Source organism: Gigantopelta aegis, chromosome 8 (genome assembly GCF_016097555.1).
Source record: "Gigantopelta aegis isolate Gae_Host chromosome 8, Gae_host_genome, whole genome shotgun sequence".
Lineage (NCBI taxonomy): Eukaryota > Metazoa > Mollusca > Gastropoda > Neomphalida > Peltospiridae > Gigantopelta > Gigantopelta aegis.
This window is the reverse complement of record NC_054706.1, coordinates 31,466,219-31,489,739: the sequence shown is the minus strand read 5'-3', so window position 1 is coordinate 31,489,739 and position 23,521 is coordinate 31,466,219. Positions and strand designations below refer to the sequence as shown.

The 23,521-nt window shown below is 39.7% G+C and overlaps 1 protein-coding gene across 1 annotated transcript; it reads left to right on the top strand.

Annotated features, from left to right (window-relative positions):
* On the top strand, nucleotides 1–23,480 carry LOC121379616 (probable glutamate receptor). The gene is made up of 12 exons (XM_041508263.1): nucleotides 1–16; nucleotides 1,108–1,374; nucleotides 7,014–7,201; nucleotides 8,110–8,307; nucleotides 9,673–9,834; nucleotides 10,374–10,598; nucleotides 11,780–11,868; nucleotides 13,639–13,729; nucleotides 14,589–14,928; nucleotides 15,385–15,602; nucleotides 21,761–22,011; nucleotides 22,941–23,480. The coding sequence occupies exons 1-12, from the start codon at nucleotides 1–3 to the stop codon at nucleotides 23,203–23,205; spliced, it is 2,310 nt and encodes a 769-aa protein (XP_041364197.1). The 3' UTR covers nucleotides 23,206–23,480.
* The last annotated feature ends 41 nt before the right edge of the window (nucleotides 23,481–23,521 follow it).

Here is a 23,521-nt window from a genome sequence, read left to right as displayed (position 1 = left end):
ATGGCTGAACAAAAGAGTAAATTTAGTGGTCCTCAAGTCAATAAAAAAAGCCCCCCCCCAAAAAAAAAAAAGTGAAAAAAAAAAAAAGTGAAAAAAAAAGAAAAACAAAAAAAGTGGAAAAAAAATAACATCGCCCCACCCAAAAAAAGAAGAAAAAAAAGAAGCACAACGACAACAATAACTAAACAACCCCTCAAAAAACAACAACAACCCCCCAAAACCCAAACAACAACAAAAAACAACCCCACCCACCAACAAAACAACATTTCTGTTTAAATTTATTCAATGCCAAAATAGCAGTTTTACTCGCCTACCATTCAGCTGAATCGTGGGCTTTGAGTAAGTTTCACCGTACCACAAGATTCTAATTTAGACAAAAAAAAATATATTTCTGGTTTCTGGTCAGCAAGTGCGTCGATTTTGACACTGCGTGTTAACCGCTCAAACACTCTCAAATTTACCGCGGTAGCTAGAACAGCGCCATCTATAGCAGAAATAATGCCGCCTCAACTATTAATATTGTGACAAAATGTGATATTTCAATGAGGACAAAATCGAAATAAAGCATTTAGGTATCAAGGCAAATGAAGAGGTACGATGACAAATATGGAGGGACCAAGGCAGACGAGGACATACACCCCCCACTCTTTTCGTCCAAGCCATGCTTTCGAACCCCAACCCCTACCAAGCAACCCCCCCCCCCCACGCACAACACCCACACGCACACACATACAAACACATCACACACACACTCACACCCACACCCACACACACAGCACACCACACCACACACACCACACACGCACACACACCATACACACCACACACACAAACACACCACATACACTCACACACATACGCACACACTCACTCACACACACATACACACACACACACACACACACACACACACACACACACACACACACACACCACCACCAAACAAAACCAACAGCAACACAAACAACAACAAACCGACTTTATTATTTTTAAGCCTCATAAAAACAAAACAAAATCATTATATAAAAAAAAACATTGCTTCCACTGAAACCACCTTTAAATAAAATTTATATAAACATATTTAAAATAAGATTTTCTTTATTTCAGTATGCCATGCACTGACAGAACAGTCCGATGTGTTAATAGCAGTGACAGGATGCTCGAAACTGAGGGTTTTAGAACAGGAATCCACCGAGCTGGCCATGCTCCTCATTGCCATCCATGTCGACCCGTGCCACGACAAGGTCGTTCAAGTACTTCCGGTCTCCACACTCAGGATACAGCCGCGCATCAGAGACGCTGTAGACGTCATCGTCAGCATAATAGACTATTTTGACTACTCGAAGGTCGCCGTCATATTTGATGCGTCAGTCTGTAAGTTAGAACTGCTTGTAGTTCTTCTGTTTTGAACTCAGTCAAATGTCCTTATGTCGATCCCTTTTACTCCATTAAACCCAACATATTTTAAAGGTTAAAAAAATCGTCTCATGGCATACTATTTACAAACAACTACTATGCTTATCGCAACACCGTTATCTCGAAGTATATCTGGTTCGGTCTCTTCAACATCATCGACATTCTCAACTGCGTTTGTATTGTTAATTTGGGACCTAATGATTATATTTAAAAACACAAACGGGCAATTTGCAGTATTTGAACCTTTCACATCTACTCATGTGAACATTACTTTTTAATATATAACCACCAACAAATTCGTCCGACATTCCACAACCCCCCCCCCCCCCCAATAAACAATTCAGGCGTGGATTCAGGCGGAGAGTCCAGGTGACAAGCCCCCCCCCCCCCGTCTATTTTTGTCAAACAATATATATTACAGGATACACAAAAAATGAAAACTTATCCCATCCACCTTTTCAAAAGCAACAACGGGTTTTGGGACCCCGCTATTAAAAAAACCTTCAGGATCAGCGCATGCTATGTCATTAATGTAATGTACTGATACAAAAATAATTACGTTTGGGTGCTGTTGAGGATAAAACACTGTAAAGTAACTGTAAAATAGGTTGATACATTATGACTGTCAGGTTGTATGTCCATGAATAATATAAAATATTTATTATTTACTAATGCACAGGCAAGAGTTCACCTGAAGGCCACGTTCACTTTAGTGAGGGGGGTTGGGGTGAGATTTTAATCTTGTGATGTTCATTGTGACATTTTGTACACACACGTGGCCAGAATATTGTATACCCGCGAGTGGTGGAGGCGTGGCCCTCTGCCCAACCCCACACCCATCTCTGGCTTCATATGTAAGTGTATTTTATAAGCTTTTATATTGATTGTCCGTGTTTTGTAATACACGTTTATATTTGTTCAATCGATAGGTTGTTTGATAGTGACTCATAATGAATGTCATGGGAATAAACTGTTTTCAGTGTTAAATAGTTAATAAATGGATTGAACATTATATGCTTGATGGGTAGGGAGAAGCAATTTTCGATTTACTGTTATTTTACTGAAATAACAATAATGTATGGAATGTCCCGTAATACATTTTTCTGTGAACTTATATACCCTTCTATAGTTGTATTTCATGTGGTTTACACAAGGCTACAACAGCATCTGCAATCATATATTATACTTCGAATATAATATGTTATTGACTATCGACTTGATATACACAAGCAATGTTGTCGTATTTTGGACATTCAGGGCCGTGTCTAGGGAATGGGCAAGTGGTGGAACCCCCGAAAAGGTCTGAACAATGGTGTTTTGGTTTATAAAATTTCTTTACGCATTACAAAAGTACACCTCCCTCCCCCAGCACCACCATAAATACTATACATTTGACCACAAGGGATCCCAATTAAAAGGAAAAAAAATGTTGAAAGGGGAGGGCCTACCAGACCTAACTCTATGGACTCTGTGAAACACACCGGCCTAGTGTCAGCTGATTTTTGTTTGTTACTACACCCCAGTTGTGTTAGGTTAGGTACTGTATGTAAATATATAATTTATAAAATAAAAATCAAATAAATAATGCATTGTACTGCATGTACATGGAATGTATTTTTACGTATATGTTTAAAGAAAAGGTTAGACAAAGCTGGTACACATTTTACATTCCAAAGCAATCATAACCTTGATTCAGTGAAACAAGCTATAATGGCCTTCGTGTAGCCTCGTATCCTAATCTTTTGTTATGCAAATATCCGTAGTTATTTATAGGAGAAAAAACTGCATTCAAAACATAGAGATTTTTGTGAAATGGAAATAAGTCAACTTCGTACACTTTAGATGATGAATTGTATATAAAACCTGTCGGGGTTTGAGTTTGTTGTCATGCAAATGTAAAGAAAACAAGGATTGAATAGGAATTAAACGTAACATTTGCAAAAACCTTAGGGTCTACACAAATGAACAGGGCCCATATTTTCGAAGCTATCTTAGCCTACGAAATCGTGAAATTATCGTAAGCTATGACGTCACTATGGCGTTCGCTGTAGTGACGTCACAACCTACGACGCTTTTACGATTTCGTAGCGCTAAGATGACTTCGAAAATAGGGCCCCAGGACTATAGTACAAAAGATGGGGAGCGAGTGTGTTAGCTCACCTTAAATGTTGAGGTCTGAATAAACATCAAGACTTATAATACAATATGTACGGTATTGAGTAATTGTTGTCTGAATAAAGTAAAACATCAATACTTCTAATACAATAGGTACGGTATCGGGACATTATTGTTTGAATAAAGTAAATATTAATATTTCTAATGCAATATACATTGGGTAATTATTGCCTAAACAAAGTAAATATTAATTCTTGTAATATAATATGTACAGTATCTGGTAATTATTATCTGAATAAAGTAAACATTAAGACTTCTAATACAATATGTATGATATCAGGTAATTATTGTCTAAATCATAAATATTTATAATTGCGATCAGATGAACAGATTTGCAATTGTTTTTCCAAAATTTTCAAATCGTAAATACTTATTTTTGTTATCATTTGAGTTCTGAATTGTTACACATTACGACGACTCAGTAAGATATATTTTTTAAAAGATATTTCCAAAAACATATCATCAGAATTGTGGCGTCAGTCAAATGGTCCCCAATGACACAATGTCTTGTGTTTCTACAGACTTTAGAACAACCAAAACCACACCGGATATATAATGAGAGAAATAAATAAACGAACACTTGATATTGTAGATAAAATTTAAAGGGACATTCCTGAGTTTGTTGCAATTTTTAAGATGCTATCGACCAAACAGAGACATTTTAACGATTGTAATTACATATCAAATATATTTTTCTGCATAAAATATTAGTGTCTGTATATTAAACGTGTTTCTGATCGTTCTAATATTTGTACTAGATTTAATTTCATTTTATTTCCTAAAAAATTGTTTTTCTTACGTACGAACTATTTGAAGACAAAATCCATTTTGGGCTTCTTACAGATATTAAGACGACCAGAAACACATTGAATATACAGACACTGATATTCTAAACAAGAAACTATATTTAATATGTAAGTTCAGTCTTAGAAATATTTTATTCGTCGGAAATATCTTACAATGCAGCAAACTCAGGAATGTCCCTTTAACTCACTGTATGCATTAAGAATGTTTGTATAACATACAGATATATAATGTAACATGTTACTAGTGTGGGGTTAACTGTCAATAACACTGTTAGTGTCCTGACCCTATTATCCCTTGCTCCTAATGAAAACAATTAAGCGGCTTTCTCTCTAACAATATATGTAAAAAGTACCAATTGTTTGAAATCGTGGGCCCGGTAACATAAAGCACACGTAACCTTTACGTCAGACGTACACCATGCATAATGTGTGGTGTACGTCTGACGTAAGTGTTACGAGTGCTTTATGTTACCGGGCCCAGGGCCCAATTTCACAAAACATCGTAAGCTTGGTTTTGCACGCAAACGTAAATCCACGACTAAACCACTATTATAGTTCAACAAATATAGTTAGATGAACACATATTTCATTTTCTTTTGTCTTTAAAATAATCCATCTTGCGTAATGATGTAATTTTCTAACTGAAATTGGTTCCAAAACACGAGTAAACTCGCGACCGGTATAACTGCTAGTAGCTGATGTAAACTTACGATGTTTAGTGAAATGGGCCGCAACAGCCGATGATTAACAAATGAATGTGCCCTAGACTTCGTGGCGTTGTTACACAAAACAAACTTTAAGATTTTAACTATGTATATATACTACTCAAAAGAATTTAAGGGTCAAAAATTTATAACCAAATAAGTTTCAGAGTGTATTAGATTGATGATGTAAACTACACCAAATTTTTTATTTATTGTTCCATATTTACAAAAACCCACAAATAAACGTCACTGTATACAAGAAAGTCACATGACATGCTGTCAAAGTTGAAGGTTGTCAAACATGGATTTTACACATTAGAACATTCGTTTAATAGTGTGTGAATAACAAACCCCTGGCGCGAATACACTCGACACATCGTTGCCTCATGCTGTTGATCAGACGTCTGAAGAACTCTTGGGGAATGGCCTGCCACTCTGCCATAAGAAGTTGACCCAAATCATGAAGGTTGGCCGGAGGGGCATGGTTATCCCGAACTTTCCTGCCTAATTCGTCCCAGGCGTCTCTATTGGGGCCAAGTCAGGCGAATATGCTGGCCAATCCATCCTGGCGATACCTTGTTGTCTGAGAAAGTCCGTTACCACCCTGGCGCGGTGGGGTCTGGCATTGTCATCCTGCAGAACTGCCCCGCCGCCAATCTACTGAAGGCCTGGGAGAACCAACGGCCGGATAATCTCATTCAGATAGCGGATTCCATTCAGATTGCCATCCACCACATAGAGGGGGGTCCTGTGGTGGATAGAGATGCCGCCCCACACCATGACGCTGCCACCACCGAACCGGTGACGTTGTCTAACGTTAACGTCAGCGAAGCGCTCCCCAGGACGTCTGTAGACACGAACCCGACCGTCGTTGAACTGGAGACTAAACCTGGACTCATCAGTGAACATCACTCGACCCCACTGAACACGTTGCCACCGCAGATGAAACGTGCACCAGTGACGTCTGGCCGTTCTGTGACGTGGTAGGAGTGGTGGTCGAACAGCCTGGCGACGGCAGCATAGATTATTGGCTCTCAGACGATTGCGTATGGTTTGATCAGACACTCGAGTTCCAGTCGCAGTCCGCAGATTGTCACGTAATCGGCGTGCAGTGGTTGTGCGTTGACGTAGAGCCATATTGGTGATGTAGCGGTCCTCTCTATTTGTAGTGCTTCGGGGTCTTCCGAACGTGAACGATTTCGAACAGAATTCGTTGGTTGGTACCGTTGCCACAGTCGGCCAACGACACTCTGACTGACACCAAGTCTCAGAGCAACATTTCTTTGCGTATTGCCACCCTGAAGCCAAGCAATAGCCCTTCCTCGATCGTCGATAGTCAGTTGACGTCGTACCATTGTCGAATTTGGAGTGTGCACCGTACACGAACGCAAGCTCCAATTATACGGAAATTCAGCATTGGGAACATGGAATACACATGCAAAGCGTGCAAATGAAGCGCTTTGTGAAAAAGCAAGTTATGGGCACTTAGCAGACCTTTCGCTTTCGCCCTAATTTACGTGCAAATGTAAGCATGTTTTCGCCATTAGAACTAGTCGACAGTGTCAATGACAGTGGATTTTAATTCATTTATGGGTTGCTTAGACCCACTTTCGTCAAAATGGAACAATACCATGCGTGACATTATGGTCTAGCTAATATAATTGACATTCAGAAAATAATGAAAATATCGTCTGACCCTTAAATTCTTTTGAGTAGTATATAAGGGTTTTAACTGCAGTCAAATTCTTTGCTGTTAGTGTTGGTGTGATCCATCCCCTCTCATCAGTATATTGTACATAAATAAATAAATAAATAAATATGCTAAGCACAGAATTTATTACAATTATAGGTATCATATATATGAATTTTGGAAGATTATGCAACTTTAAGAACACATATTTAACACTTTCAGTTGCAGGAATCAACGAGATTAGACACGAGTTGTCGGCTCGTTTGATAGAGACTTCCTTTACACAGTTAGCCAATAAGGAGCAGAGGGATGTGTTGTTATGGTTACAAAAGCTGAAGAAACTCGGCAACCGCACGGTGTGCGCATTGGTGCTTCTTGATAACGTAATGACCGTGGACCTGCTGAAAACGGTTTGACTGCTTGCTACTATTGAAATCTTAATGACATTCAAATTCTTAATGCTGCAGGTGTTTTGGTTTGTGTAATAATAAAAACAGAAAAAGTTCATTGGCACAACATAAGAATTAATGAATTTATGAATTCATTTTAGTTCAATATAGATGGATAAAAACGGTTTCACTCTTTTCTGTTATTGAAACTGTAACGATATTCAGCTTTTGAAAGCCACTGGGTTTTTGGAGAGTTCAATAAAAAAAACCCCCCAGAAAGTGTTTATTGACACAACCTAAAATGCAAATTTTATTAATTAATTTTAGTCAAATGGAGATGGATAAAATTGTAAATTTGATGACCTAAATGATTGGGTTCTGTGGGTGAAAAAGCAAGACAACTGAAAATACACATAAACTGAATTTTTCAGCGTTCCATTGGTTGTATTATATCCTTTGTCCCGTGAGAGTCAAAAAAAGCGATGTCAGGCGTAGATCTTTTGCAGAGCCCCACAGCTTGGCATCCATCGTAGTACTCAAAAGCCAGATGTGTTGCCTCTCTCTGTTACAGAGTGGACAGGACTGCAGGGCATTGAATGAAAACTATTTGACGTTTTGCTGTTATTGAAACTAATGATATTCAGTTTTCAAAACCTACTGTCCTTTTGGAGTGTTTAATAACAAAATCAGAAATTGTTTATTGGCACAACCTAAGATGCAAATGAATTATGAATTAATCTTAATTAAACGTAGACGAATAAATGGAAATATGATGACATAAATAATTGGGTTTTGCGGATAACTGAACATATGCGGTACTTAAAAGAACAGAAACATAATTGACAAACCTAGTCTTTTTAAATTTAGATATAACATGTAAGTAAACGCAATATTACATAATAAAATTTGTTTAAATCTCCATGTTTCAGTGGTCGTCTATGAAACCCACGTCCAATACAATTTCCTGGTTATCTGTCCTTGACCTGGTAAACCCGGACATGTTTAACACCGTGGTCGAAGCAGATTACGTACACCGACTGATATTGGCGACGTCTTTGACTGTGAGCGATATACCAACCAAACTGGGAATGTTTTCTGCCAATACAACATGGCTGGATAACTTTACAGTAAGTGAACTATACTGTTCTAAATAAGTAGGGGACATCCATAAATAAATAAATATATCAGGAACAGTGTAACATTTATATTAATGGCAGTGGTGGCAAAATAAAAGCGATGACGTCGCACGAAGATACCATTATAATTAAATTATTTGTATGCCTTTGTAGAGAAATATGCCGAACCAAAACCCAGATGGATTTGTTTTGAAATGAAAGGCACCTCTTCGACCCCGTTTCATAGACGTTATATTCTAATTGTTTGAGATATTTTACGATATATAGTTCCATAACTATGTTGCCACCAATAAAAAGGTAACTTTTAAAATATTTAGCTAACCATAGCAATTAAAAATGTTTGCAGCACAGCTATTGAAAATTACTGAAAATGGATGTAAATTTGTTGATCAGTGAAAATTAATAGCAATGTTTAATATCCCACGAGCCTAATGCTAGGCTCAGGCTGTCAACTGTTACAACGAAGTTGGTCAACTCTACGATTGCGTTGTCATTTTCCTAACTCCCGACGTTCAGATTTACAACTAATGGGTTATACGATGACAGTCGAGTTTTAAGAGCGCCCAGTCTAGCAACTAGACAGTCGTAGAAGTCGTGAAAGCAGAAAGGTGGCAAACATTGTGCTGGCAGTTGGTAGTCTGCACCTAACATTATTCACAAATCTGTCTTAAGCAACATCGCACCATACTTGCCGGACGTTTTGAATGACACTGCAAGATCGCAAAGTTGCGAGAGTTTAATCAATCGAGCCGAAAGATGAATATAAGTTTCAGTTATTATCAGGTGTTAGACAAAAACAAACATTGTGATCCGCGATACTATGCCTTTAAATGGTTATGGGTTTAACTCATACATCCCGCTGAATCATCCAGTAACGGCAATCAGGCCTGGTGCTTCTAACATTTTTAGAGTCTGAACTCAAGATTCTGAAACTTTGTCGTCATGGCAACGCCATACAAATTGCATGCGTGTGACGTCATTTGAGACTGAGTCTAAACTCTAAAGGTTTTATAAGCACGGGCCCTGTAAGGATGTATTTAGCCTGACACAAGTGGGGTGGCTGCACAAAAATATTCGGGGTACAGGCGCGAATCCAGTGCACCCCCAAGACTTATTTTAAAGTGCATTCACTGCTAATATACTACTTCCATTTAAGTAGTTGCATGCACATCCCCCTCTGCAGAAACATTTCTGAATCCACGCTGGGGTACAAAAATAGAAGGAATTCCCATGCATAAAATGGGGCACCTTTTCATGTTATTCTGGTTATTATGCAATTGTCTTCTTACTCCTTACCCTCTAATTATGAACGGCCCTGATATACATATTTAAAAATGATTTTAATACTTTTTAAAGATTTCAGATACCTATTTGTTTGACAGCATCGTGTATATAGCGGAATTGTTTAATGATGTGATGAACAGAAATGCTTCCATTGGTACAAGGCGTTCTTCCTGCTACGGAAAACAATTGAACACGTCAACGTTATCTCAGGATATGATATCGGCTATAGACAAGGTAATGTATACTATATCAGTTTTAGAAATGCTAATACAGATAGGGGCCTTGGAGATTTTTCAATAAGCCTACTCACCACATATAGCAGTTATATAATTTTGATAACATGGAGGGTCGTCCGATCCATCTGCCATCAACCGTCAAACTCAGTTGAGGACATATGTATCGGACTCATCGATGTCACACATATTGCGGGATCTAGCTCAGTCGGTATTGCTTTCGCGTGATATACTTGGGTCAAAGGATCGAATCTGTTTTCCGGCCCCACGACTGGTATATCGAAGGTTGTGGTATATTTTCTTTTCTCTGTAGGAAAGTGCATATAAAAAATCCCTGCTGCTAACAGAAACAAATGTAATGAGTGTCATAATGACCAAACTGTTAATGTCTGACATCCATGACGCCGATGATTGCTAAAGGAATGTGCCCTAGTGGTGCCGTTAAACAAAAGAAACTCCAGTTTTCTCTGAAGATACTCGCTGTGGTGCAGTCAAACAACGGCTTAAATTATATACATTTTTAAAATTTCAATATTTCAGGTTTCAACAAACAAAACACTGGCATCGCCGGTGTCATTTGGAGGGCGTGGTTATAATAGTGACGTCACATACCATATCATCAACGCCATCAGGAATAACGGCACGCAGAGTCTCGAACCCGTGGGCAGCTGGACGACGTCAGGTGGTTTGGTCATGATGAAACATGTGTTCAGTGACAGAGAACAGGGGCTAGAGAACATGAAGTTTCGAATTGGAACCAACGAGGTAAATTGCTACTTTAAAGAAATGAAGGTCAAGGTAATTGTTAATGGGCTGGTCTGAAGCATATCCTTTTCGAGTATTTAAGTTCAGATTAGATGTACGTATGAATTTGAAGGGGGACAGCAAAATAGTTCAAGTTTCAGGGAGTTCGAGCTTACAAATTCGTATAGCACACCTCAAAATTGAAACTGTATTGCAGATAGATGATTTCATTTGTTATTGTGAAAAACGTGTGGTGCACTGTCTCATCCTAATCTCTGTAAATTTAGCATTTTCCGTTGAAAGGCGAATTAATATATAAATGGCAGTTCATCCCACACCTAGCTTCTGTCATCTTCTGGCACCTATGCCACAACTAACAAAAGAAAAAAGCTCACTCGAAAGTTGGCGAACGTAACTAACAAATTAAAATATCTGATAGCACTAAGTGTACATATTATTAAATATATGAAAAATGCACAATTCTCGTTTGAGAGCAACACCAAAACAGCGTTGACGATTAATACTACTGTTCTTCGGCTGTAACCAGCCGTGACACCCGCGCGTGGCTAGGCCAACAATTCATTCTTCTTTGGGACCCAAAATTAGTTGAGAGATCAACTTTTTCGAGTTTTCGAAGTCTGTTATTACTAGTTAGTATAGCAATTCGGTGTGTGTGTGTGTGTGTGTGTGTGAGAGAGGAGAGAGAGAGAGAGAGAGAGAGAGAGAGAGAGAGAGAGAGAGAGAGAGAGAGAGAGAGAGAGAGAGAGAGAGAGAGAGAGTACGTGTGAGTGTGTCTGTTTGTATGTGGCTGTTTTTTTGTACGTCTGTGCGTTCATTCAAGCGCATGTATATGAAGTGAACGTTTGATGCATTTGTCTTGTTCTAAAAAAAACCGGCCTCGGTCATGGTAGGCCACCGGTCTACAGGCTGGTATCCTGCCTGTGGGAAGTGCAAACAAAAGATCCCTTGCTGCTAATCGGAAAGAGTAGCCCATGTAGTGGCGACAGCGGGTTTCCTCTCAAAATCTGTGTGGTCCTTAACCATATGTCTGACGCCATATAACCGTAAATAAAATGTGTTGAGTGCGTCGTAAAATAAAACATTTCTTTCTTTCTTTCTGTTCTAAAAAAATGGATCTGTTGACTTTCGTGTTGAACTAAAACGTTTGAATATTTTTTGTTTGTTGTTGCCACTTAACGAAGGCCCCACCATTCACTGTTTTTCGCGGTGGCCGCTGGGAAGGTATCTGCATCGACATACTGAACGAGTTGGCTGCTAGACTCCATTTCCAGTAAGTAAAATGACAATCTCACATTAAAGGCTTTGTGGCAAGAACGGTTAAAGGTAGATAGAGTCTAGTGAATTTCGCGACTTGCAAGATACCGATCAACAAAAAGAACGCAATTTTTTATTTTGTTTTCTTATTTAAAATTATTCATTTTGAATCCCATTAGTCAGGTGCGTGCGCAGGGGAGTGGGGGGTGCGATTTATTTTTTCATATCCCGATTTTTTACATTCCTGTGAATGTGGTCAGAAAGCAGCTCGGCTAGCCAGCAGAAAACACCTTAGAATAGCCCTAGAAGGGGTCAATTTTTCAAAATTTTCGGGGGGGCCCCCCCCCCCCCCAGACCCCCTACCACGGGCTTCGCCAGACACTTTGACCCCCTCCCCCGTGCAAAATTTCCTGCGCACGCCCCTGTTAGTATTTGTGTCTTGTGAAAATTTCAGGCCTATTTCGACAATCTATTTACCGAGTTAATTGTATCATGAAAAATACTCGCATTTCTTTTGTTGTTCAGTATATATACTGTATGCCAATTCATCTATAGCAAACTATAAGCCGTTTTGCAAACATTTTAGACAGCGAGCGTTAGTTAAAGGTGAACAGGGCTCCGTTTCTAATATATGACTACGTAGCCATAATTATATTTATCATCCATTAAATGCTTTTGTAGGAGATATCACTGACACTATAAATATAGATTATTATACAAGCTTGTGTGTCGTACTGCTTTTACGAAAGGAGTGTCCGGATTTCTGTATTGCCCGAGCGAGAGCGAGAGTAATACATGAATCCTGACACTAGTTTCTTTAAATCAGTACGATTCACACGTGTTTATAATACATGATCCAATATATTATTTTTGTCAATAACAAGCTAGGACCATGTCAGAACGTTTCAAACATAACTAAAAAGAGACGACAAAACGACGTCATTTTCCGAAATGAAGTCATTTTACACTGGGAAAGCCGCATTAAGTTATGACGTCGCTTCACAAAATTACGTCATTTGTTTAGCACGTGAAATCATTATAACACACGTAGATCATACTGGTTATATTTCCCTGAATATCTTGAACTATGTGGATAATAATTTGCGATATCAAATCTTTTTGTTACACCACTGTGTATGTTTCAGCGCTAAACCTATCATTAGTGACGTCACGCCACTGTCGTTCTGCTAGTTAACGAGTCTACCGCTACCAAATATAGTGACCTTCAACCCACATTACTGACATTGTTTACTGAAAAGAATTATAATGGATGATAAAAAGAATACCCTCCCCTCCTGTCTTGTGATATCATAATTTATCAGCACTCGTTGATAAAAGTATAAAAATCCTCGGCAAGCCTCGAATTTCATACTTTTATTAACTCGTGCTAACAAATTGTGAGATAACAAGACAGGAGGGCAGTATCCTTTATATAGACGGAATATAGACAACGTATGGGTATGTCGACTATGTAACTCGATGCATAAACTACTATATGGGGCAAGGTAAATGTAAATATTACCAGAGCTTCAACCCCGACACTGCCATATTTGTTTCTGAGAACAATAAACGTAAAGAAAGAATAAATTGTCAGTATATATATTTTGAAATTGTAAATATTTTTACGAAAAACGTCATTGTACTACTTAGTAAGCCAACGGATGTGCGAATCCACCTTTAAATGGAACAGTTTCATGAACGTAGCATCAGTGTAAATTGGAGTTGATTCATTGGATAGAAAAATCCTTTCACAATTGTGAGACTAGATATTTATTTATGTTTGTAGGTATGAACTTGTCAGACCTGCGGACAGGTTGTGGGGATCCTCCACTAAGGACGGTTCCTGGAATGGCATTGTTGGCATGACAACGAGAGGAGTATGTAAATCTTATTTCTTATATTAGAATTCCATGATTGCAGACGACAAGAATGATCATACTTTTACTTCATCTTTCTTTTAGAGTTTGTCAAAAAAAAAAAAAAAAAAAATATTTGGGTATCACGTTCTGCACACACACACACACACACACACACACACACACACACACACACACACACACACAAAAGTTTAACAATTATGGCAAATAATCTTGATTTGCTTGGCTATGCTGCAGTTAATGTCGTTTTAGTTATTATACACTACAGTATGTTCAACCATATCGTCCAGGATGTATACGTATTCTACTGGTTAAATTTTGTAAATGGCTGAACTCTTTCACAAATATTTAGATCACGGTTTAAACTGTGCTATGGGAGTTGTTAAACAAACACGCCTTTCATTCCCTTAGTTTAATTCTTGATTCTGGAATCTAAATTCGAGTTAGGGGCAAATTGGTTTCCTTAATTAGAGCATGAAGGGCTCGGCGTGGACACATATTTTAACCTGCGTCATCACGTATACCCAAGACAAGATGAGGACAAAGGTTGGTAGTGGTATAGAATTTTTGCTGCAATTTGACAGAGCAGATGAGAGTCTAAGAATGAAAGTCCGTCATGGGCACATATTTTGACCTATTTCATCACGTGCACAAAAGACAAGATAAGGGCAAGGGTAGTAGTGTCCAAACATTAAAGCCTGTTGTGGGTACATACTAGTATTTTGATGTGCCTCATTACGTGTACCCAGGACAGGATCAGGACAAAGGGTGGTAGTGGTATAGAATTCTCGATGCTATCTGGTAGAACAGACGAGCGTGCATGAGATAAACTTCTCCCACTTCTATATGCTATATCCAGGAGTGTGACTTTGGAGTCGGCCCCTTCAGCCTGTCGGCCGAGCGAGAGTCCGTGATCGACTTCACTAAGCCGTTCATGGAGGACGGGTCGGGTCTGATCATGAAGCGGTTCGAGGACAAGAACAGCAAGATGTTCAGGACGTTCAAGCCGTTCTCCAGGGACGTCTGGATCCTCATCGCCGGCTCCATCATCGTTGTCGGCCTCATCCTCTGCGCCGTCAATAACGTCAGTCCCACCAGCGGCAGCGACGAGGACGAGAAGACACCGCGCGGTCGAGCCAGGACGCCGAGAGGACTGGCCGACAACTTGTGGATTGTGTATGGGTCGTACATGGAACAAGGTAAAATGATCACACAGGGCTCGACCTTAGCGCTAGCCAGGAGTGTTTTGACTACATATTTCTCGCTCGGGCTACCAGACGTCCACTGGACATTTCTTTTTTTGTAATGAATCCCACGTTGATGGAAAACGCGTTTTGCTAAATGCTAGCCCGTATATTCTTTGTTTATGTTCCATGACTACATTTTTGCCATACTGAATACACTGAAACTAAGTCTACTCTCAAGAGAGAACGCTTTAACTAGACCCGCGCAGTTTATGTTTTATAATCATTTTTTTTTTTTTCAGCCTTTGAGAACCCCTCGCGCCCAGTTTTTAAAAATGTTTTTTATAGCATCTAAATGAAGTGAATGTAGTGGTCTGAATAGACAAAATACTTGAATTTGGAACTGGATAAGTTACACGATAAGTAACATAATAACTTTTACATTTATACTTTCCTCGTTTAATGTTACAGGCGCAGAGAAAACGCCAGCTAATATATCAGGGCGGTTCATCCTCGGTTTTTGGTGGGTGTTCACGATTCTGATGGTGGCTTCTTACACGGCGAACCTGGCCGCTTTCCTCACCGTGTCGTTCTCTGACGAACCCATCAGCTCCCTGGAGGACCTGGCCAAACAGTCGGAGATTAGACCGCTAGTCAAGAGCGGGTCGAATCTGGAAACACTCTTCAAGGTATGACGTCTCGATTAAAGAGTTAATTTTGCCATTGCTGCCATTTTGTTCCTGTTCTGGTCTGGTGCTTATAAAACTTTTAAAATCTAGACTCAAGACTCTAATAGAGTCTGAGACACTCATGTCATGACAACGCCATACAAATCGTATGCATGTGACGTCATTAGAGATTGAGTCTGGACTATAAACGTTTTGTAAGCACGGGCCCTGCAGTGGAATAAAGACTTAAAGGACAAAGACTAAACAACAACAGCAATAATAACAACAAAACAACAACAATAAAAAATATATTAAAAGATAATGGCTCTCGTATCCTTTCATGAAAATCAAGGCCATTCCTAACTACTTCTTCCTTTCGTTCCTTCGTGTAATGATATCACAGGGAGATGTTTGCTGCCAGGACGAATCTCACAGTGACACGGAGGGATTCCTGGTGTCCATATATGTTCCTTCTTGTAATGATATCATAGAGAGATGTTTGCTGCCAGGACGAATCTCACAGTGACACGGAGGGATTCCTAGTGTCCATATATGTTCCTTCTTGTAATGATATCATAGAGAGATGTTTGCTGCCAGGACGAATCTCACAGTCACACGGAGGGATTCCTGGTCTCCATATATGTTCCTTCTTTTAATGATATCACAGGGAGATGTTTGCTGCCAGGACGAATCTCACAGTAACACGGAGGGATTCCTGGTCTCCATATATGTTCCTTCGTGTAATGATATCACAGGGAGATGTTTGCTGCCAGGACGAATCTCACAGTGACACGGAGGGATTCCTGGTGTCCATATATGTTCCTTCTTGTAATGATATCAGAGAGAGATGTTTGCTGCCAGGACGAATCTCACAGTAACACGGAGGGATTCCTGGTCTCCATATATGTTCCTTCTTTTAATGATATCACAGGGAGATGTTTGCTGCCAGGACGAATCTCACAGTAACACGGAGGGATTCCTGGTATCCATATATGTTCCTTCTTGTAATGATATCACAGGGAGATGTTTGCTGCCAGGACGAATCTCACAGTGACACGGAGGGATACCTGTTCTCCATATATGTTCCTTCTTGTAATGATATCACAGGGAGATGTTTGCTGCCAGGACGAATCTCACAGTGACACGGAGGGATACCTGGTCTCCATATATGTTCCTTCTTGTAATGATATCACAGGGAGATGTTTGCTGCCAGGATGAATCTCACAGTGACACGGAGGGATTCCTGGTCTCCATATATGTTCCTTCTTGTAATGATATCACAGGGAGATGTTTGCTGCCAGGATGAATCTCACAGAGGGATTCCTGGTCTCCATATATGTTCCTTCTTGTAATGATATCACAGGGAGATGTTTGCTGCCAGGATGAATCTCACAGTGACACGGAGGGATACCTGGTCTCCTCAAAGTTTTTCTTATAATTACAAGAAGTGAGACAGCAAAGCAAGAATGAGGGCAGAGCAATATTGGGTCTTCTGCAGACAGACATAAACGTTTCCTTTAAATTAAATTAGCATTTTTGTTTTTTATATTTTTCGCTAGGTTTTACGTACCTGAGGTATGCTCAATCTAATTGAAATTAACAGCATTGCGTGGACTCCCATGTCCAGGTGACATTTCATCTATAAATAACAATTTAAATATCGACCAATTACACTTCGCCTTTTATAGCGTTATTCGGGAGCATACAAAGTCTAAAAATATCGGGCGAGACTATTTAGGCAATAGGCGAACTTGTTGGTCTATTTCAACATTGAAAAAACAGGGGGAAAAGTGCAGTAATAAACTCTGAATTGTATACTAGTATAAACAGATTTTATGGCTATACCATCACGGGTTTTTTTCCGTCTTGAAACGAGTTTTATATAAAATTTTATATTGCAATTAGTTTCCGGCATACTTCGTAATTCACCCGAACTATTTCGTAGACCCTCGGCATAATCCCGAATATTTTCAAATTCTTTTCATATCACTGGCATGATTTTGCAAGTACGGTTTTGATTGGTCGAATGAAAGGTCAACTGGACATGAGCTCCAACGGGCTGCTGTTAGATCCACATGTAATAATGGAGCTCATTTTAAGTAGATTGAGGTATGCTATTACAGGGATGTAGAAAGATGTAATACAATTTCACTTTCAAAAATCGGTATGTCCACAAAGGCTTTATTATCAAAAGTCCGCAATAAGAAAGGTAAAGTGACCAAATTTGCGCGTATGTCCCTTTGATCGTGAGGCGCGGGACGTAGCCCAGTGGTACAGTGCTCGCTCAATTCGCGGTCGATGTGGGATCGATCCCCGTCGGTGGGCCCATTGGGATATTTCTCGTTCCAGACAGTGCACCACGACTGGTATATCAAAGGCCGTGGTATGTTCTATCCTGTCTGTGGGATGGTGCATATAAAAGATTCCTTGCTGCCCATGAAGTGGCGACAGCAAGTTTCCTCTCTCAACATCTGTGTGGTTCTTAACCATATGTCTGACGCCATATCACCGTAAGTTAAGTGCGTCGTTAAATAAATCATTTCTTTCTTTCTTTGATCGTGATAAAGAAAGAGTTCATCACAAAAGTGATTACATTCCAGACAGAAGAAGAAGTTTGATTTGTTTATCGACACCACTAGATCTCATTGATTTATTAATCAACGGCTATTGGATGTCAAGCATTTGGTAATTTTGACCTGTTACATTTTTCGATTAGTAGCAAGGGATCTTTTATATGCACCATCCCACAGACAGGATTACACATACCACGGCCTTTGATAGACCGGTCTTGGTGCATTGGCTGGAACGAGAAATAGCCCAATGGGCCCACCGACGGGGATCGATCCTAGACCGACCGCGCAGCAAGCGAGCGCTTTACTACTGGGTTATGACCCGCCTGCCCAAATTGCAGATAGTATACTCCGTGTTGTGTGAAACCTCCTTATTATTAATACTCGAATGATCCTGTAATAGTTCGTACAGTCCTTCCAGCCAGTTGCTACACAACGGGCGTACCAAAGGCCGTTGTATGTACTATCCTGTCTTTGGGATGGTGCATATAAAAGATCCCTTGCCGCTAATCAAAAGGAGTAGCCCATGAAGTGGCGACAGCCGGTTTCCTCTCTCAATATCTGTGTTGTCCTTAACCATAAGACGACGCCATATAACCGTCAATAAAATGTGTTGAGTGCGTCGTTAAATAAAACATTTCCTCCCTTCCTTCGTGCACTCCTTGTTGGGTTTCATTGAAACTGAATTCACCCGCAGTGCAATGACTTTTAGAATCAATCCTCAATGAACACACCCAGTGGTTGTCCCATTCCAACCAGCATTCTATAATGGTATATTAACAATCATGGGACGTGGTTCTTGGGATAGGCATATAAACAAAACGCTTGCTAATCGTTAATAAAAGTAGTCATATGTCGACAACGGGTTTTAAAGGGCGGAACGTAGCTCATTCAGTAAAGCGCTCGCGTGAGATGCTTGAGTTGTAGGATCGAACCTTGTGAGGAGAACCTTTGGATTTCCCCTTCACAGCCAGTGTCCCACGATGGTATATCAAAGACCGTGGTTTGTGCTACCATGTCTATAGGAAAGTGCACATAAAAGATCTGCTAACGGAAAAAAATATAGCGGGTTTCTTCTTCTGAATAATGAATGAATGAATGAATGAATGACTGAATAATGACTGAATAATGAATGAATGAATGAATGAATAAATGTTTAACGACACCCTGGGTTTCTTCTGAAGACTACGTATCAGAATTATCAAATGTTTGCCACCCCAAAACAGATGACTAAATTAATGTATATGCTCCAGTAGTGTTGTTAAACAAAATACAAATGGAGCGGGTTTCGTTTCTCATTGCGATTACCATAATTATGTAATACACCATGGCGACAGCGGGTTTCCTCTCTTAATATCTGTGTGGTCCTTAACCATATGTCCGACGCCATATAACCGTAAATAAAATGTGTTGAGTGCGTCGTTAAATAAAACAATACTTCCTTCTTTGTAATATACCACAAATTAAAACAATGCGTGGGACGTCAGCAAAGAACCCCACACAAACACATACTGAAAAACCCCCCACCTCTGACAAAATGGTTTCTTTTATTTAACCATTCACAATAAGATAAAAACGCATAAACATGGATCATTTAGAAAGAATGAAGAAAAAACTGAAAGTAAACTGCCACTTCAACATGTGTGTTTAATTACGAGTGTAAGGCACACAGTCTCCAGTATTGGCAGTTGGTTGAACGCAAACTCCTTTGGCAAAGTTGTTGATTTAAGCGAACGCATCGATCATCATTTGCCTTCCACGAGAGGTTTTATTGACGTTGTTGGAATATTGTTGACATAATTACAAAATAGATTATATTCGAGCACTTTGGTCATTGGCTCTAATTCAAAGCGGCGTATCGGGTTATTCTTTTAGTTTTAATTTGGATTAAGTAGATAATTCTGCAAGAGTGGAATGACGCTGTACATAGACCTAATTCCGTCACGCACCTATAACACAAATGTCTTAGAGGATGCATACCGGCCTCTGTGGCGTCGTGGTTAGGCCATCGGACATTAGATTGGTAGGTACAGGGTTCGTAGCCCGGTACCGGCTCGCACCCAGAGCGAGTTCTTAAGGGCTCAATGGGTAGGTGTAAGGCCACTACACCCTCTTCTCTCTCACTAACCATTAACAATTGACAACTAATCAACTGTGCTGGACAGGCAGCCCAGATAGCAGGACAGCGTGCGTGAACCTTAATTGGATATAAAGACGAAACTAAGTTGAAATTAAATAAATGAGAATGCATTCATTGAAAAAGGTGTATTGAAAACATGGAGCTTTAACGATATACAATATATATATATTATTTACATTTGTGTGGTTTGTTTTGGTTTGTTTCTGTTTTATTTGGTTTGCTTTCGTAGGTAATTGATAGAACACTCCCACCTGATTTAAAGACGCACACAAATACACATGCACATACACATTCACTCACCTTTTGGTATTGTTCATATTGTTAATGACTCAATGGGCAGGTGTAAAACCACTATGTATGCCGACTTCGATTTTCTCTCACTAATCACTAACATCTAATCTTTGAACAACTGTCCTTGACAGACCTTCCCAGAGTATATACAAACCAAAAATGTATGTTGTCCTGTCTGTAGAAAAGTACCCGCAACAGACCCTTTTCTCCCAATAAAAAACAATTAAGAGACTGCGTGTCAGAATTTTACAAATGTCTGACATCCAATGGCAGATGATTAATATCAGCGTGCTCACTGCTCTAGCGATGTCATTATACAAAACAATCACTAATTTATAACTGGCGTTGATGGTGTAGCGGTTAAACAATCGAACGTCAAACATTTCGTAATTGTGACTCGTAGTCATCAGAAGAAACCTGCTACACTTTTTCTAATGCAGAAAGTGATCTTTTATTTGCACTTTCCCACAGACAGGAAAGCACATACCACGGCCTTTGTCCAATTGTGGTGCACTAGTTGGAATGAGAAAAACCCCAACCGAGGTGGTTCGATCCTGCGACGCAAGCACCTTAAGCGAACACTCAACCGACTGAGCTAAATCCCGCCCATGAATATAAGCACGAACATAAGTTGAAATGAATGAATGAATGAATGAATGAATGAATGGATGAATGAATGAATGGATGGACAAACAACGATCAAGACATAAACAAAACATAAGAAGAAGCAATGACAATCTAGAAGTACAACTGAAGTAACTTACGCAGCACCTCCACTGAGACAGCCACGATACATCTATGAAGGTTTTTTTTTGTTTGTATCAGAGACTTTTTTCTGTGATGTATCGTCAAAAGTCTCGGAATTTTCCGAAACCAATCACTGAAGATAGGGCAGTAAATGAAATCGAATAACTTTTAAATTTTGCTTTCAGAAAGGCGAGACCGAGAGTCACAAGAATATCTGTGAGATGCTACAGACGTCTGTTTTAAGCATCTTGATTGCTGTGTTTTTAGAAAGGCGACACTGAGATCTACCAGAGAATCTGGGAGATGCTACAGACGTCTGTTTTAAGCATCTTGATTGCTGTGTTTTTAGAAAAGCGACACCGAGATCCACCAGAGAATCTGGAAGATGCTGCAGACGTCTTTTAAAATAATCTTGATTACTGTGTTTTCAGAAAAGCGAGACTGAGACCCACCAGAGAATCTGGGAGATGCTACAGACGTCCCCACGGGTCACCAACAACAGCGCGGCGCTGCAGCTGGTGCTGTCGGGACGGTACGCATTCATGAGCGACTCCATGCAGCTAAAGCTGATGAAGACGGAAGACTGCGACAACCTGATGATCGCAGAGTCCACGTTCAACGTCGTCGGCCTCGCATTCATCGTGAGCGAGTCGTCACCGCTCCTTGAAATACTCTCTGTCAAGTAAGTCACCAGCAGGAAAATCGACTAGAAATACGAAAAAGGGCTTTTTTAAAAATAGTTTTAGAGTGCCCTGTCTGTTTAAGTCAAGTGAGTCAGGAAGATGACAATTATAAGGACGTACTTATCTGGAGAAGGGTGGGTGGGGGTGTTGGAAGTGAGGATAACGACCAGAGGAGATAGATGCCATCTGGAATCTACGAACAAGTGACATTTAAGGGTTAGCCTTGATGACGATGATAATGATAGTGATGATGAGATGATGATGATCATAGACATGATGATGGTGATACTGATGGTGATACTGATACTGATGATGATGATTATAATGATAATGATAATGATGAACTTGATTATGATATGGTGATTGTGATGATGATGATTATTATAATGATAATGATGACAAATGATGGTGATGATGATGGTGGTGATGATTGTGATGATAGCGGTCGTATTAATATTTAACCGAAGTTTAAGCACAATGTCTTTGGAAAGTAACTACAATCTGATCTGTCTCAGTGTTACTATCTGTCTACATCAACTATTGGTAGATACTGTGAGTGATTGACTTACCTCTCGAAAATGTATTGTCAAATGTTTAGCCATTTAAGGATCAAGCACTGGACCAATACAAACTGTTGAACTCAGATATTTTGGTACTATTTAAGCCAACCAAACTTGTAACCCATTGCCGTAGTTCGAATTTTCATATTTCTACGTTTTAAGATTGTGGGATTAAGGACTGACTGACAGATATTTGTATAATGTTTCAATACTACCTTTGTTTGCCAACATTTTAAAACAATTTAGCCTTAGTTTCGTATTTTCATATTTCAGCATTATAAAACTATGAGATTAAGAACTGATTGAGATATTTCGCGAACAAACATTTTAAAACAATTTAGCCTTAGTTTCGTATTTTCACATTTCAGCATTATAAAACTTCTGGAGTCGGGACTGATCGAGAAATGGAAACAGAAGTGGTTTTCGTCTACAAACAAAATCTGCACTGACGTCATTGCCACGAGCAGTGTGAAGAGCCTGGAGCTGGAGAGTACAGTGGGCCCGTTCCTCGTGTTTTCCGTGTCCACCACACTCGCACTCATCTGTCTGGCGGTGGAACACGTCATCTATCACGTGACAAAATGGCGATGCGGGAAGAAAAGTGACGCGGCCATTACACTTTGTCCTGAATAATAAAATAACAGTCAAAATATCAAATATAGCCCTCTTCCCATCCCCGCCCATATCAAGCAGCAGGTCCGTAATGAAGCGTGAGTGGGGAGGAGTACTTGAGTTGTGTTGTATATAGGTCAAATCAAAATATAGTGAACAACAAAGAAACGCAAATATTAATCTAGTTTTCTTCAATTAATTCTCACTCCCAATAGCCGATGTGTAGTCTTGTGTTGGAGTTTCGTTAAACATTAATTCATTCTTCAGTTAATTCTCACTCCCAATAGCCGATGTGTAGTCTTGTGTTGGAGTTTCGTTAAACATTAATTCATTCTTC

What these genes read in the sequence shown, in the direction of transcription:
- LOC121379616 (XM_041508263.1), top strand. An exon ending in TGATATCGGCTATAGACAAG is followed by an intron (nt 9,835 to 10,373) that starts GTAATGTATACT and finishes TCAATATTTCAG; the next exon opens with GTTTCAACAAACAAAACACT. An exon ending in GCTGCTAGACTCCATTTCCA is followed by an intron (nt 11,869 to 13,638) that starts GTAAGTAAAATG and finishes TTATGTTTGTAG; the next exon opens with GTATGAACTTGTCAGACCTG.